Genomic DNA, 18,129 nt, shown 5'->3' on the forward strand with positions numbered 1-18,129 from the left:
AATAAACCTTTAAAATATTTTAATGTTTCTTTTTTTTATTTTATTTTATTTTATTTAATTTTATTCTTTTAAAATAAAAAAAAACAAATAAAAATAATTATTTTATTATTTTTAAGTTAAATCAGATAGTTTAACTCCTCTTGGTTCAAGTTTTAATGATAAAGAGAATAAACCTTCATCACTCATTGGAACAAAAGAATGGGCAGGTCTTGGTATGATATGAGCTTGATGGGATGGATCAAACGATTTTCTTTTAAAGAGAGAAGAAGAAGGTTGATGATAAATCAAAGAAGATGACGATTGTGACGATGATGATGATGATGGTTGTTGATTAATGATTTGATTACTTTGACTAGAGATATTATTGATTGTACTTGGTGAAGTACTACCACTATTACCATTTTGTGGTGAATTATTAGCAGATCTTGGTGTATTTAAACCATTAGATTTCAAAAGTGAGCCTGAAGTTGGTGATAATGGATTAATACTATGAATATTTGATGTTGATACACTCTTTCTTCTATTCTTTGTAAATTGTTGGCCTTTAACTAAAAATAATAATTCTTCAGAAATTATAGAAGAAGTATTGGATGATGATGTTACAAAACTACCACTACCATTACCATTATTATTATTATTATTATTATTATTATTATTATTATTATTAGTATTATCTAATTCACTTGATAAACTAAAACTATCACTACCATTACTCTTTTTAATATCTTCTTCACTTGAATTAATTTCACTTGTTGTAACAGCCGATGTTGTAATTATGGTTGGTAGTGAATTATTATTATTATAATTATTATTATCATTAACTGATGATACGATTGGTGAGCTACAATTACCACTACCACTACTACTATTTCTACTATTACAATTATTATTATTATTAACTCTTGGTAAAGTTGGAGAACCAGCACAACCAAGATCAGATGAATCAGTCATACCATTTTCAGTAGTTTCAACGGATGCTTGTTTTATTGGTGATGAAGAGGAAGATGATGATGTTTCTTTTCTTGGTGAACTTAATAAATTTGATGATAAATTTGATTCTAAAATCTTTTCAAAAGTACCCATATTATTGTTACTATTATTACTATTGCTATTATTTTGATTTTGATCAATATTACAACCTATACCATAGTTTGTTAATAAATTTAAAGAGATTGGAGTAATTAATTGTTTAGTTTTTAATGGTAAATATTTTTCACTTTGACTTCTTTCCATTTTAATTGGACTAACTGTATTACTACTATCACCACTACTATTACCATTTTCATTATTACCAACACCACTGTTATTATTATTATTACTATTGTTATTAATTAAAGTTGTTTTTGTTGTTGATACTGATGAAGAAAGACCACCAATATTAAAATAATCGAAATTAACTTTTTTAGGTGAAGACCAAGTATTGAATGAATATTTTCTAATTGGTTTCTCTTGATCCTCTAAAGTGAAACTTCTATACAAAAGGTCATGTTGCGAACTCTTTTTCTCTAATGGTATTTTCTTTGTTGATTCAAATTCTGGAATTGAAAATATATTCTTTAAATCTCTTGTATTTGAATTATTTGTTGTTGATGTTGTTGTTGATGTTGTTGTTGTTGTTGTTGATGTTGTTGTTGTTGGTGTTGTTGTTTTTATTGAATCATCAGATTTTGGTTGATCAGTTAAAGGTTCTTTGATTTCATTATCTGTTGAAGATGAAAGTGATGGTAAAATAACTGCTTCAATTTGTGATCTTGGTGATAATAATCCATACATTGATGGACTAATATCTTTATTATTATTATTATTATTATTATTATTATTATTATTATTTTTATTAATTGATACTTGTGGTACAGGGGTTCTAGTATTAGTTGTAGTTGTTGAAGAACTAGTATTAACGGAATTGGTAGTAATACTTGTATTAGAGGAAGTTACAGTTGTACTTGTAGTAGTATTATGGTGATGACGTGGTTGTTGTTGTTGTGGTTGTGGTTGTGGTTGTGGTGGTTGTTGAATTGGTTCACCAAAAATATTTGAATTTGGAGTTAAAATTAAAGTTAATCTTGGATCGGCATTTAAAAGATAAGCAGTTTTTTGAAAATTTTGAATTTGTTTAATACAATTATACATTAATTTCAATTTATTTAAATTCAAAGACCAACTATCTTCATTGATACCACAATAATCAGTATTACCCTCTTGAATAAAGGTCATATCTGATAGAATTAAACCCAAGAAAGGTATACATGGAGTTGTAATGGTTTTTAATTCATTTCTATAGTTTTTAAAATTTTCATCACTTTCCATCAACTTTTCTAAATCTGATAATGTTTTTTGATGAGTTTTTGGTAATATCTTTTTTGTCCATTTTAAACGAGTTATTGAGGAATGACTTATACCAGCATAGATGGCCATCAATGAATTATAGTTATGTAGCTCGTGTAAGTTTTTAGCAATCTTTATGAATCTTGCCATAACTTTACAACGATCTTTTAATTTCTCTTCATTTAAAATGGTTTGAATTACATTCATAGAGATCTCATTGAATCTATTGATTAACTTTATAATATTTGGTGCTTTATCCTTTAAATGTGGTTTACCCCATGCTCCATTCATTAACTCTTGAGTTTCAATACAAATAAAAATTGAAAAATCAATTGCTGTCAATGATTTTGCAATCTCTTTTGCTGGTGCATCCATAATTGATAAAAATATATCACTACTACTCCATGTCGATGATCTTGGTCTAGTTTGTACCCAAAATGTATTATTATTATTATTATTATTATTATTATTATTATTATTATTATTATTATTATTATTATTACCACCACTACTATTTACTGAAGAGAATGAAGTTGAATTTGAATTTGAAATATTATTACCATTATTAAATGAAATTGAAGGTGAAGATATAATTGAAGCATGACTTGATGGTTGTTGTTGTTGTTGATTATGATTACCACCAATACTTGAACTTCTATTATGAGTACGAGATGGTTTATGTGATGATGATGATGGTTGTTGTTGGTTTTGAGTTAAATGTAAATCATATTCAGTCTCATAAGTATTACTTGAAGTATTCTCTAATGATGTTAAACTTAATACACTATCATTAGTTTGTTGTGGACTAAATCTTCTATTTTGAGTTGGTGAAGATGGTGGTGATGGTGTTGAAGATGATTGATATTGTTTTTGCATTAAATCAAATTCAAATCCTGTTGATTTCAATGATGTTGATAAAAATGTTTTAATCTTTAATGTTGCTTTCTTATTTAAATATTTCTTTTCAATTAATTCTGCATTTGTTAAACTAATTTTTTTAATTTCTTCATTTTCATTAATATTATTTTCGTCATTTATATTATCATTACCATCATCATCATCATCATTATTATTATTATTATTATCATTATCATTATCATTATCGTTTTCTATATTATCATTTTCTTTTTCTTTATCTTTTATATCTTCAAGTTTATTATTATTATTATCTTGATTACCGCTATTATTATTATTATTATTATTATTATTTTCACAATTTTCATTATTATTTTCAATATTTTCAAGTTCGATTTCATTATTTTCTTTTTTATTTACATTATTATTATTATTATTATTTTCATTTTCATTTTCAGTTTCATTAATTGGATTTAAATCTAAACATCTTTCAGTGATTTTTGTTTCTAATAAATAAATTAATTGATTTCTTAATTCAAATATTTTACCATACAAATATGAATTATGAGTATTCTTTATATCCACTACAAAATCTTTAAACTCCGATGCAAATGTATAATCACAAAGTTGTGATATATTATAATCTTTTAACCAACATTTAATAATACTACAAATTCTTAATTGAATTTGAGGTGATTCCGATTTAAATCTATAATTTATAAATTTTTTGAAAAAAAAAAATATATATATATTAGTAATTTTAAAAACAAAAATAATATTAAATATTTCTTGGGGGAGAATAGGATACTTACAAAGAAATTAATTCATTTAAAATATCTCTTGATGAAAATATACATTCATAAGTTGTAAAAAATGATTTAAATAAAATTGAATCATCAGAAGATTCTGAAATTAATTTTAAAAGCATTTTTTTTAAACTATATAATAGAATCACTCTCTTTTGTTTCTCCTCTTCAATACCATCAATAATTGATTGTGGTATATGTCTAACTGATGATGATAATGATGTTATTGGTGCTGATGATGTTGTTGTATTTGAAGATGATGATGAGGTTGATGTTGTTGTTGTTGTTACAGTTGATGAATTATTATTATTGTTGTTTGTTCCATCTAGTTTTTGTAAATGTAATTGCAATTGTATTAAATCTCTACTTTGTTGTTCTTCCAATAATAATTGTTGTTGTTGTTGATGATGTTGTTTTTCATCAACACCTAAACCAGTACCAGAACTTCTTAAAACTTGAACCAATCTTTCAAATGGATTACCATTGAAATTCATTGACTGATCCCATTTTGGAATTGCAACTGTATATCTTTTATGCCTGTTATTAGTTGAAAAACTATTATTATTATTATTATTATTATTATTATTATTATTATTACTATTATTATTATTACTATTATTATTATTATTATTTTGTGATGATGGTTGTGATGTTATTACAGGTGATTGAGTGATTGGTGTCGTAAATACTGACGATGATGACATTGATAAAGAATTTGATGATGGTGATTGTACAAGTGTATTTTGATGATTGTTTTGAACATGTTGATTATTCGTTAATATTGATGATGTACCTGATGTTGTTTCAATATTTATTCCGCTATCTATTGAATAATCTGTTTCATTATCTTCATCATTATTATTACTATTATTACTATTATTATTATTATTATTATTAATATTATTATTATTATTATTATTATCATTATTATCATTATTGGTATTATTATTATTATTTTCAAATGGATTAATTTGAGTATGATTTGAAGATGGAGTTGTAGAAATTGTAGTTAAGAAAGATTCACTAGTTTGTCTATCAATACGTGGTGGTGTTACATTACCAGATAATAAAATATTACTACCATTACTGCTACTATTACTACGTGGTGATTTTGGTAATCTAATATTCTCATTCAATTGTGTCGCCATTAATTGTATTTTTTTAATAGTTTCTTCTCTTTCCATCTCTTTATTTCTAATTGTATTATTTGGTGTAATTGTATTATCAATATTGTTATTATTATTATTATTATTATTATTATTTCTATTTCTTTGAGTATTAATTACAGCGGATGTTGTTAAACTATGATTATGTGCATGATGAGTATTACCACTATGATTATTATTACTATTATTATGTTGGTGGTGGTGATGATGTTGTTGTTGTTGCTGTTGTTGTTGTTGTAAACTATCTTTATCACTAAATGAATAAGAAGTTGATAATAAATTTGGAGAAGAAGTGAATTGTTGTTGATTTTGTTGATTTTGAATTGATGGTTGATTAGAACCTAATGAACCACCATTACCAAGTGATTGTGAATCAATTTTAAAATCCTCTTCTGAAATTGGATCATCTTTATTCTTTCTTGATAATAATCTAACGAAAATACTACCTCTATTCTTCTTTTTCTCTTGTGCTGATAATACATTACTATTAACTGATCCTGTTCCAAGTATAGTTCTATTGTTATTGTTATTGCTATTATTTACATGTAAACTATCATCCATTGATATATTTGATGATATACTATTTGAACTTGAATTTAATGGATTATTAGAAACTGTTGCTGTATTTGTTGTAGTTGTTGTTGCTGCTGTATTTATTGGCTCGTGTTGTGTTGGGTCAATTGGTGTTGTAATTTTCATTGACTTTCTTGATGCTTTTGATATTAATGTATTTATTGAAAGTTTATCTTTTTTCTCTGATTTTGATCTTGGTCTATTTATTGTACTATTACTATTATTATTATTATTATTACTTTCAAATGTTTTATTATTGGCAGCACTTGTAGTACTTATTGAGAAAGATACAGTTGATGCATTACTATATGTTGAATTAATACTACTATTTGAATCCTGTCTTGTTAAAGTTGGGACCACTATTTCTTTTTCATGATTTGATTCACCATTATTATTATTATTATTATTATTATTATTATTATTATTATTATTATTATTATTATTATTATTATTATTATTATTATTATTATTTTCACTATTTTCACAAGCAACATCTGTACTATTATTATCTGCACCATTTGTTACAACAGCGTCCTGTTGATTATGATTTTTTGATGAGGACTTTGTTTTAAATGGATTGAATAGTCTAGATTTATGCTTTTCTTTAGTACCATCCTTTTCTGCATGTCCATGGCCATCCATTTTTTGTAAATTTTTTTTTTTTTTTTTTTTTTTTAATTTTTTTTTAATTTTTTTTTTGTGATTATTTATTATTTATTTATTTATTTATTTATTTATTTATTTATTTATTTATTTATTTATTTATTTATAATTATTTTTTTTAATTGAGTCAAATTGAAATATAAAATCAATGAAATTTTCAAAAAATATATTTGATTTTTTTTATTATTGATTTGTTTTTTTTTTTTTTTTTTTTTTTTTTTTTTTTTTTTTGAAAATGTTTTGTTTAACAAATTTTAGATTTTTATTTTTCCCACTATCTTTAATACAATATAATATTTTACAAAAAATAAAAATCTAATTTTATTTTATATGTGGATGTGTTGTGTGTGTGGGTCTGAGTTGAATTTAAAGGGAGGGGGTAGGTGTGAGATGTTGATTGAATGAATTAATTAATAAATAAATAAATAAATAAATAAATAAATATCTAATAGTTTCTAATAAAAAACTATTTTAACTGTTTTGATTGGTTGTGGGTTTTTTTTTTTTTTTTGATGGTACAATTACAATAGGTTTATTATTTTAAATTGATACTATTGGTATTTTGATATTTTATTTTTATTTTATTTTTATTTTATTATTTTTTTTATTTTTTTTGACTGATTTTTTTTTTTTTATTTTATTTTTTTTTTTTTTTGATGATTTTTATTATTATTAATATACTACTACTTATTACTATTACAGCTTTGAAAAAAATATTTTGAAAACCACAAACAATGCAATATTTTACTTTGAATTTATTTGAATTGATTTTATGACTATTAATTATTATTTTTATTGTAAAAAATTGTTGTTGTGGACGATTGAAAAAAATAAAAAAAATAAAAAATTTTAAAAAAAAAAAAAAAAAAAAAAAGAAATTGAAATTTTTTTTTTTTTTTTATTTGAAAAGTGGAGAAATCTAAAAATAAAAAAATAAAAAAAAGAATTAATATTTTTTAAATAATTATTAAAAAAACTTGAAAATGAAACTTAATAAATCCATGATAGATATTATTAAAAAAAAAATATATAGCTTTATTTATTTTTAAAAAAGAAAAATAAAATAATTTAAAAATAAGAAAAAAAGTTTTTTTTAATCGAATAAAAGATAAAAGTCTAATTGTGTGCACAAAAAGAGATATTTTTTTTTTTTACAAAAAATAAAATAAAATAAAATAAAATATTTTTAAATATAAAATATTTTTTATTTTGGTATCCTAAAAAAAAAAAAAAAAAAACAGTTCAAATCGTTATATATGATTATATATTTCAACCACCCCCATCACAAATTTTTGGGAGTGAATACATAACGTGTATTGGGATTATTATTTTATTTTCCTCATTGTTTTTTTTATTTTTTTTATTTTTTTTTTTTTTTCTTTTTTAAAATTGAAAAACCCACCTACCCTTAAATTTTTATAAATATTTATTTATAAAATTTTTTCCAAATTTATTTTTTATTTTTATACCATATAATTTAACAATTATTTTTAATTATTTAATAAACTGACACAGTTTTGTGATAAATTGTGAATTTTAAAACAAAACAAAAAAAAAAAAAAAAAAAAAAAAAAAAAAAAAAAAAGTTTTTAAAAAAATAAAAAATAAAAAATAAAAAATAAAAAAAAAAATAAAAAATTAATATGGGAAACTTTTCATTTTAAAATCAAAGAAATTTTTTTTTTGGAAAACATTAGATATTTCGATAGTCAAATTTGCCTCACTTTTTAAGATTAGTGTTATGGGTATTTGAAATTTTATTCATTCACATTTTTTTTTTTTTTTTTTTTTTTTTTTTTTTTTTTTTTTTTTTTTTTTGGTTTAATTATTTATTTAATTATTTATTTATTTTATTTTATTTTTATTTTATTTTATTTTATTTTTTTTTTTCCCCAAGTTCTTTTTTTAATTATTATTATTATTATTATTATTATTTCATTTTTAAATTAAATATTTTAATAATTTTTTAATATTCATCGAAACTAATAAATTTTTTATACTTAAAATTAAAACAATTGTTTTAGTGGTACCAAAAAAAAAAATCTTTTTTTTTTTTTTTTCAATTGAATTTTTTCATTTTTTCATTTTTATATTTTTTTTTTTAATTTTTTTTTTTTTTTCATATATAAAAAGACGAATATAAAAAAAAAAAAAAAAAAAAAAAATAAATAAATAAAATAAAGTAAAATAAAAAATAAGTAGCATTAAATCAGACCAAACCATATAACACACACCATGTTATACGGTGTTACAAAAGTTTTTTTATATGTAGAGTCTTTAAGAATTATTGATTTATTAAGAAAAGGGTAATTGTTAATTTTCTTTTTTTTTTTTTTTTTTTTTTCATTTTTTGTTTAAACAAAAAACAAAAACAAAAACAAAAAAAAAAAAAAAAAAAAACAATTCTAATATTAAAATTTAAATTACCAATACAATAGTGTATACAATTTAAAAGTTAAAGTATTTCAAGAGAATGAAACAACCAATATTGCAAAACCAACAATCATTCAACAACGTAAGTCTAATAACTTAATAATAATAATAATAATAATAATAATAATAATAATAATAATAATAATAATAATAATAATAATAATAATTTTAGCTACCTATATATTAATATATTTTATTTTAATAATAATAATGATAACAATAATAATAATTTTAGCTAAAACCAATAAAGACTATAGTCACGTTATAAAAGAACATGAGGTTCTAAATAATAATTGTTATTCATCTAAAAAGTTTTTCGTTCAATATATAAACGAATTCTTTTTATTTGGAAATTTTATATCATTTGAAATCGAATTACCTTTATATGTATGTAAAGAAATTTAAATATAAATATATATACATATATAAAGAAAGAAAGAACTAATATATAAATCTCTCTCTCTCTCTCTCTTTCATTAGAATTATTATTCAAATAACTTAATTGTTGATTTCGAATTAATTTATTATCCAGTAGAGGATGATTCAAGTGAGTCAATACCAAACTATAGCAATAATACATCATTTTATTCGCAATTAACTGAGACGCAACAATCAACACCAACACCACTACCAACTGAAAAGGTAGTATCACAACAAAGAATTAGAATTAATAAAGCAGGTTATGGTATACATCAATATATTCCAATCACTTTTAGCGATTTATACTTTTGTTTATTTAAAATGACAATTTCAACCTCATTAGTTGATGTTAAATTTAGACATCAATCAATTGAATCTTTAGTAAATTATAATACTGATAATAATAATAAATTTGATTCAAATGATAATGATAATGATACTGAAAATGAAAATGAAAATGAAAATGAAAATAATAATAATATTAGTAATTCCCCTTCATCTCCCTATTTAAATGGTGCTGATATTGTAATATCAAAAGATACAACTAATAACAATAATAATAATATTAAAAATGCAAATATCAATTTCTCATCATCTTTTTCAGTATTACCATCTATAAATACAAATACAACTACAACAACTACCACATTAACTAGTAATAATAATAATAATAATAATAATAATAATAATAATAATAATAATAATAATAATAATAATAATAATAATAATAATTTACCAAGTTATTATAATAATTCACCAAAATTATTAAGACAAAAAATTGGTAGATTAAGTTTATCAATGGGTCAAATACATTCATCACCATTGGAAGAGGATTTTTTAAATGATTTCTTTGATTATAAATATCCAGAAGTATTATCATTCTTTGTTGAATCATATTATAGATTAAGTAATAAATATAAATTATTATTAAACCTCTTAAAACAATCACAATTTAATGCATTAGGTGAATCATTTACAACTGTACCACCTTTAAATATACCACCATTTTCTAAAACTCCATTATTTAATCAACAAAATTATAATAATATTAAAAATAATAATAATAATAATGGTACAACACCACCAAAAAAACAAAGACCCCAAACTGTTTCCATAAATAATATTAATAATAATGATAGTGACAATAATAATAATAATGGTGGTAATACATGGAAAATGGGATCATCATCAGATTTATTACCAGCATTAAGAAAAAAAGCATTTTTAAGAAATAGTATTGAATTTGGTAACTCTACTGAATTTATAGATAATTTACAATCATCAATGAGTTCATCACCTTCATCACCTCGATCACCCTCTTCACCCTCTTCACCTTCATCACCTTCATCATCAACAACCTCATCACCATCAACTTCTTATTCAAATTTAAATACAATAACAAATAATAATAATAATAGTAATAATAATAATTTAAATAATTCACAAAATAGTATAATATTAAAATGGAAGAATATTTTAAATAATTTTCAAAATTTATCAGAACAGTTGAGTAAATTATGGAATAATTATGTTGTGGTATTTCAAATGGTATCAAGAGAATATTGTTTTAGAGCAACAATAAATTATGAAAAGAAATGTATTGATAGATGGGGTTATAGAGTTCAAAGAATTGTACAATATATTCAATCAACTGATGATATTTTAACACCAGATTCAAGTGTACCTTCATCAACATTTCTATCAGCTAATCCAACATTTTTCAATTATAAACAATTTAAAATTCAACATATTCCATTTAAACATGATTCAGTTTATCATTCAATGCCAATATTTTTTGAACATATTTTAAAAATTCATAAAGATACTTATCCAAATATAACTGAATCATCATTAACAAATAATAATAATACTACAAATTCTACAACAACAACAACAACATCAAAAGTAAAAGATGAATTAAATTCAATAACTGAAAATATTAAATTTAATTTATCAAATTCAAATCAATATTCAAGTAAACATTTATTTGTATTTGTACATGGTTTATCTGGTAGTTCATTTGATTTGAGACAATTTAAGAACTATTTTCAATTACATTTTCCAAATTTTTTATTTTTAATGTGTTCATCAATTGAGGAGAATACATTGGAAGATATTGAACAAATGGGTGAAAAGATAGCTCAAGAGTTGCATGAATATTTACGTGATAATAATTTACTGATGTCAATTGGTAAGATTAGTTTTCTGTGTCATTCATTGGGTGGTTTGGTGGTTAGAAGTGCTTTAACCTGTAAATCATTATCCCAACATTTACATAAACTACATAGTTATATCTCATTATCAACTCCACATCTTGGTACTAAATTCTTGAGTGGTCCTTCAATTGTGACACCTGCACTTTGGGTTTGGCAAAAGTTTACAAGTTCAACATGTTTAAAACAATTGTTAATGCAAGATGCTCCAAATTTACAAGATTGTTATCTCTATAAGCTAAGTACTTGTGAATCACTATCTCTATTTCAATATGTATTTTTAATTAGTTCTGAACAAGATGGTTATGTACCTTATCATAGTGCAAGAATTGAAGTTCCAAAAGATTCAAAAGAAAATAGTAAACATATTCAAGTATTAAGAAAAATGGTTCAAAATTTATTAGATCCAATTAGATTAAGTAGTGGTTCTATTCAGTCAAATCAACAATCTGATAATAACAATAATATATTTAATGGTTGTGGTAGTTCAAGTTTAACAAATAGAGATCAACAAATTAAATCCCTACCTCGTTTCACTAAAATTAATGTTTTATTTGAAGCTCATAAAGGTGTTGATGGTGTAATTGGTAGATCTGCTCATATTAGAATGTTAGATCAAACTTGGTTTATGCAAATGATTATACAATTATATAAACAATCATTTGAAAATTAATTAAAAAAAAATAATAATAATAAATAAAAAAAAATAAAAAAAAAAAATAAAGTTTTAAATCTTTTTTTTTTTTTGTACAATTTTAATAAATTATAAAATGTAATTCTACATTTACATTTTTATTAATGATTTTTTTTTTTTTTTTTTTTTTTTTTAGATATAATATTATTATAATAATAATAAATTTATTTAGCACCTTGGATTAAATCACCAATGATTGAACCGACGGCAACACCTGAACCATTGTAGTTTGATGATTTCCAATCAGCGATGGCAGTTTTGAAGTCAGCAGAGAGATCGTTTTTGTGTTCCCAGATTTCGACGGCTTCCTTTAAGATAACATCAACGATACCATCAACACCTGATGATAATTTTGAGGCGATTTCTTCGATTTCTTCAACGAATTGAGTGATACCACAAGCATCATAATCGACTGGAACTTGTTGGATGGCTAAACCGAGATCAGTGATACCAGTTTTAACTTGATTGATTGATTTTGATTTGAAACCACTGTCAATTAATTGGAATGCAGTTTGGAATTCATCAAATGTTGAGGTGACACCACTTAAACATGCTTGTGAGTTACTGTTGAGTGTGATTTCAACACCTTGGGCGAAACCAATTAAAAATTCACCAACATTGGTGGCAGTGTTTGCTAATGAGCAGTTGAATAAAGCGAAAATTGCAAATAATGTGATTAAAAGTCTCATTTTGTGTCTTTAAAAAAAAAAAAAAAAAATCTATAAAAAAAAGTATAAAAATATTATATATATATAAGTATTTTGATTTATAATGAAGTTGTTATTGTTTGAAAAAAAAAATTTGATGTGATGGAATAAAAAAAATAAAAAAAAATAATAATAAAATAATAAAATTATAAAATTTGACAAAAACACACACACTGTTTTTTTATTGTTGTGTAATGTTTTTATTATTTTATTTTTTTTTTTTTTTTTAATTTTTTAATTTTTTACTCCCATACACACACATGCACACACCACCATCAATCATCTTTATTTTTTATTTTTTTAATTTTTTATTTCTATTTTTATTTTTTTTATTTTTTTTTTAACAACTTCATAAGATAAGATGATGTTATTTGTTTACCATACCTTTTTATGAAAAAATAATTAAATAAAAAAAAAAAAAATAAAAAAAAAAAAAAAATTTAAACACTGTGGCCCAGTAAAATTTTTTTTTTTTTTAAAATTTTTTATAAAAAAAATAAAAAAAAAAAAATCAATCACGCGATCACAAGAAATTTACTTTTACTTTTTCAATTTTTTTTCTTTTCTTTTGGATAAGTTCCCAAACGGTTCGGGATTTTTGCAAATCAAAAAAAAAAAAAAAATATGCCTTATTTTACCGTTGTGTTTTACAAAAATGTTGAACATCTTAAAAAAAAAAAAAAAATAAAAATAAAAAAAAGAAAAAAAACCAACAATAAAAATCAAAAAAATCAAAATAAAAATTGAACAACAAATAAAATGATTATTTTTATATTTTTTTATTTTGTTACAATAATTTTTTTTATTTTTTTTTTTATTTTATTAATTAACAACTGCAGTTTCCACTTCCTGAAGCACCCATCAAAAAGGCTTTAGTATGAGCAACACCTACTGCAATTAATTCTGGAAGTGTGTATGAACGACCACTTGGACCGGTATAAACAATACCACCACTACTACTACCACCACAACCACCACACGAAATATTATTTAATGATTGACCACCATTGGAATTTGCCATTAAAGAAATTTTTGATTTTGATGATGATGAAACATTGCTCATTGATGAAATTGTAGCTTTTTTTTTTTTTTTTTTTTCTGAACATCAGTATTTAGTTTTTTAATATGTATCATTAATCTATATTTTTAAAAATACATACAAAAAATTGTCATTTTTTTTTTTTTTTAGTTTTATTTTAGTTTTTAGTTTAATTAAAATTTATAACTTATTGATTTTTTTTTTTTTTTAAACAATATTTTGAGGCTATTTATACAAAAAGAATAAAAATAAAAATAAAAATAAAAAAAAAAAAAAGAACAAATGAGGTTTCTATATGTTTTAAATGCCAAAAGTCACAATATCACGTGATACCACTTGTTTAATCTAATAAAATATATTTTATAAAAAGTTAAATGGCATCATTTATTTTTGTATTTTTAAATTTTCTTCTTTAACCCACTTTTTGATTGTTTTTTTTTTTTTATCTTTTTTTTTATGATATTAATTTGATTGTGAGCAATATTTTATTTTTATTATCTCTATTTAAATAGTTCTAAAATTTATTTTTTAAAAACTATTTTTATTTTTTTTTATTTTTTTTATTTTTTATTTTTTATTTTTTCAAAACCAAGATTTTTTTAAAAAATTTTATATTTTTATTTTTTATATTTTATTTTATTTTATTTAATATTTTTTTTTTTTAACGTAAAATCTAGATTTTAACCTTCCAATATCCTTTAATAGTATTGTTGACAGATTTTAAATCTTTGGATCAATCTAAAAATTTATAAAATAATATTATTAGAAAATTGCAATATTTATAAAATAGTGTTGGAATCAAAGTATTATTATAGTTTACCTTTGCATTAAGTCCAAATTACCATGTAAAATTATAGTTATTGTCGACAATCAGTTTGTTTAATTTAAAAATATTATTATTAAGTGAAAGCTGTTCTACCAATTAGCAAAGCCTGAGAATTGAAAGATTTATTATAAAAAAAAATTAAATCCTTTGATTCTCAGACATTGAATTAGTACCGAGCAATACTAAATAAACTACCACTTAATAAAACTATCTTTTTTTCTAAAAATAAAAAACTATTGTATTGACATTTAACTACACCTGTTGGTAGTTTTATTTCTTTTTGGACAATTTAAAGACAAAAAGAAATTTTACATTATGACTAATAATTAGAAAGAGAATGGTAGGTTATTTATTTGTATTATATATTTGAAAATAATCAAATTAAAAAATAAAAATAAGAAAATAAATATTAAAATTACCTTTAAATATTTTCTGTCCAGAACTATAATTTTTTTTTTTTTTTTTAAATTTAATAATTGTAACTTTGTTTTTTCTAAAATGTAAAATTTCTTTGTTTTTTTTTGAAATTATATCTTTATTAATTTTATTTTTTTTTTTTAAAAATAATTAATAATTTTTTGTCTTTTTATACTAAAAAATTTTGATTGAAATTTTTTTTTTTATTTTTAATACTTTTTTGGATCCACCAAATTTAGTAAACCCAAAAAGAGTTACATTTTTTGATCTTGATTTCCAAAAAAAAAAAATTATACTTTTTACTTTTTTTATTTCCCAATAAAATTACTTTTTTTTTTTTTTTTATCAAAATAGAAATTGATTTAGATTGATTAATTTATTTTTTTTATATTTTTTTTAATTTTTATTTAATTTTCTATTGAATTTTATTTTTAAAAATAATAAAAAATAAAAAATAAAAAATAAAAAATAAAAAATAAATACTTTCAAAACCAATGAGTTATAGCTTTAAAAAAAAAAAAAAAAACCCTTTTTAGATTTTTTATTTAAATTTAAAATTATTGAGATAAATATGATTCATCGAATATGTCATATTTTACACAAATATTTAAAGCATCTGCTATTTCATAAATAGGTTTCACAAGTTGTTGTCTAATTAGTATAATAATAATAAGTTGAATTACAAGATTCATATATTAATAAAAATAGATTTTTTTTATATAAAATATATTCCCTATTTTCAAAATAAAAAAATAACTATAAAAAATGAATGATAAATAATTAAATTCTAAAAATAATTTTTGATTAAAAAAAAAAAATAAAAGAATAGTGATATTCATTTTATTTCATTTTTTAAATGATTTTGTTTATTTTTGAGTGTTCTATTTTTCTATAATAAATTTATATTAAAAATAAAATAAATAAAATTAATTCATTGTTGAAAAAAAAAAAAAAAAAAAAAAAAGGAAAATTAATTTTAATTTTTATTTTTTTTATTTTTTTATTTTTAATTTTTTTTTAGGTAAAAAAAAAAAAAAAGAAAGATTATAAAATGAATTATAATATAGTACCAATACCTAGTATAATATATGAACAATCTAATAGATTTGCAAATATATCTCACCCATTCTTTCATAGAGATAAAATGAAGCTCCATCAACAAATTCAACAACAACAACAACAACAACAAATGCAACAGCAACAACAATTTTACAATAATAATTCAAATACATATTATAATTATAACCAAGAATATTACCAACCACGAAACTATCAAAATTATCAATATCAACAACAACAATATCAATACCACCATTATAATAATAATAATAATAATAATAATAATGATAATAAACAAGAATATGAAAATGAAGATGAAAATGAAATTAATAATGATAATATAAATTTTAGTGAATATTATGATCAAGATAATCCAAATAATAATGTACAATATGTTTTATCAGATGAAGCAATTGAAATGTTTGCAAAGACTGAATTAAAAAGAAGAGAATTAAAAAATAAAAAGAGTAAAACTGGTGAAAATAAATTAATATTAGATAATATTTTTAATCCTGGTGAACAAACTCCAAAATTTAAATAGAAATAAATCATTATAATTGTTATTTATATTATTTGTATTTGTATTTGTTTTTATTAATAATTTGAATTTGATTCAACTTGTTTGAAATATTTATAGGTTTTAACTTTTAATTCAGCGGTAGCATCTTCATCACAAACGATGATTGATTTTTTATGCATTTGGATTGCAGAAGCAGTCCACATATGGTTGACACCTTCTTCAATGGTTCTATAGAGAGCAATGGCTTTTGAATGACCAGTTACAATTAAGATAATTTCACGAGCATCCATAATTGTGCCAACACCAACTGTGAGTGCTTGGGTTGGGACTTGGTTAATGTTGTTAAAGAATCTTGAATTTGCAATGATGGTATCACGTGTGAGTGTTTTAATACGAGTTCTACTTGACAACGATGAGCCTGGCTCGTTGAATGCTATATGACCATCGACACCCATACCACCCAAAAATAAATCTATACCACCATACGATTGTATCTTTTCTTCATAAAGTTTGCACTCATTTTCGTGGTTATCAGTAGTGCCGTTTAAAATGTTGATATTCTCTTTCTTGATATCTATATGGTTAAAGAAATTCTCCCACATGAAATAATGGTAACTGAATTTATGATTAGATTCTAATCCGACATATTCATCCATATTGAATGTAACAACCTCTTGAAATGATATCTCTTTATTTTTATTCATTTCAATTAATCTCTTGTAAATTGGTAATGGTGATGATCCAGTTGGTAAACCAATTACAAATGGTCTATTATCTCCACTTTTTCTATTTAAAAAGTAATCATTAATTCTTTTTTTTATTACTTGTGAAATATATTCACCTGCTTCACAACTATCATTTTTAATTATTAATCTCATTTTTTTTGGTTTTAAATTAAAAAAAAAAAAAAAAATAAATAAAAATAAAAAATTTATTTTCAGGATTGGTGTTTTAAAAAAAAAAAATAAAAAAAATAAAAAAAATAAAAAAAATAAAAAAAAAATAAAAATTATTTTGGAATCCAACACAATCCCATCACAACAATTGAAATTTAATTTAATTTTTTTTTTTTTTTTTTTTTTTTTTTTTTTTCAAAGATATACCAATTTTTATTAAAAAAATAAAATTATAGGTTTTAAGTATTTAGGTTATTATTATTATTGTTTTTATTTTTATTTTTATTTTACAACCTTAAAAAAAGAAATCAAAATTTTTATTAAAAGTATTTGAAAAAAAAAAAAAATTGTTTAGATATTTTATTGTTATTATTATTTTTACTATTTTTATTATTTTTATTATTTTTATTTTTATTTTTTTATTTTTTTTAAAATTGATAGGTCTTTGTAAATTTTCAAAATCAAATCTTTTATGGTGCCCTTTCGGTTAATAGAATTTTACTGATCTAGGTTATTA

The 18,129-nt window shown here is 21.4% G+C and overlaps 6 protein-coding genes across 6 annotated transcripts; 2 read left to right on the forward strand and 4 right to left on the reverse strand.

Moving 5' to 3' along the window:
- Window positions 1–111: 111 nt before the first annotated feature.
- gefBB (Ras guanine nucleotide exchange factor) lies at window positions 112–6,367 on the reverse strand (the record flags this gene model as incomplete). The annotated part of the gene is made up of 2 exons (XM_642697.1): window positions 112–3,889; window positions 3,993–6,367. 2 exons carry the CDS (start codon window positions 6,365–6,367, stop codon window positions 112–114), a joined length of 6,153 nt encoding a protein of 2,050 aa, XP_647789.1.
- Window positions 6,368–8,623: 2,256 nt separating this feature from the next.
- DDB_G0278869 (hypothetical protein) lies at window positions 8,624–12,127 on the forward strand (the record flags this gene model as incomplete). Its single annotated transcript, XM_642698.1, has 4 exons — window positions 8,624–8,694; window positions 8,827–8,903; window positions 9,057–9,208; window positions 9,302–12,127. 4 exons carry the CDS (start codon window positions 8,624–8,626, stop codon window positions 12,125–12,127), a joined length of 3,126 nt encoding a protein of 1,041 aa, XP_647790.1.
- Window positions 12,128–12,312: 185 nt separating this feature from the next.
- Window positions 12,313–12,837, reverse strand: p17 (hypothetical protein; the record flags this gene model as incomplete). The annotated part of the gene is made up of 1 exon (XM_642699.1): window positions 12,313–12,837. One exon carries the CDS (start codon window positions 12,835–12,837, stop codon window positions 12,313–12,315), a length of 525 nt encoding a protein of 174 aa, XP_647791.1.
- Window positions 12,838–13,681: 844 nt separating this feature from the next.
- DDB_G0278951 (hssA/2C/7E family protein) lies at window positions 13,682–14,028 on the reverse strand (the record flags this gene model as incomplete). Its single annotated transcript, XM_642700.2, has 2 exons — window positions 13,682–13,932; window positions 14,016–14,028. The coding sequence occupies 2 exons, from the start codon at window positions 14,026–14,028 to the stop codon at window positions 13,682–13,684; spliced, it is 264 nt and encodes an 87-aa protein (XP_647792.2).
- Window positions 14,029–16,188: 2,160 nt separating this feature from the next.
- Window positions 16,189–16,737, forward strand: DDB_G0278871 (hypothetical protein; the record flags this gene model as incomplete). Its single annotated transcript, XM_642701.1, has 1 exon — window positions 16,189–16,737. The coding sequence occupies one exon, from the start codon at window positions 16,189–16,191 to the stop codon at window positions 16,735–16,737; it is 549 nt and encodes a 182-aa protein (XP_647793.1).
- A 53-nt stretch (window positions 16,738–16,790) lies between these two features.
- On the reverse strand, window positions 16,791–17,594 carry gnpda1 (glucosamine-6-phosphate isomerase; the record flags this gene model as incomplete). Its single annotated transcript, XM_642702.1, has 1 exon — window positions 16,791–17,594. One exon carries the CDS (start codon window positions 17,592–17,594, stop codon window positions 16,791–16,793), a length of 804 nt encoding a protein of 267 aa, XP_647794.1.
- Window positions 17,595–18,129: the final 535 nt, after the last annotated feature.

Source organism: Dictyostelium discoideum, assembly GCF_000004695.1.
Source record: "Dictyostelium discoideum AX4 chromosome 3 chromosome, whole genome shotgun sequence".
NCBI classification, from domain to species: Eukaryota; Evosea; class Eumycetozoa; order Dictyosteliales; family Dictyosteliaceae; genus Dictyostelium; species Dictyostelium discoideum.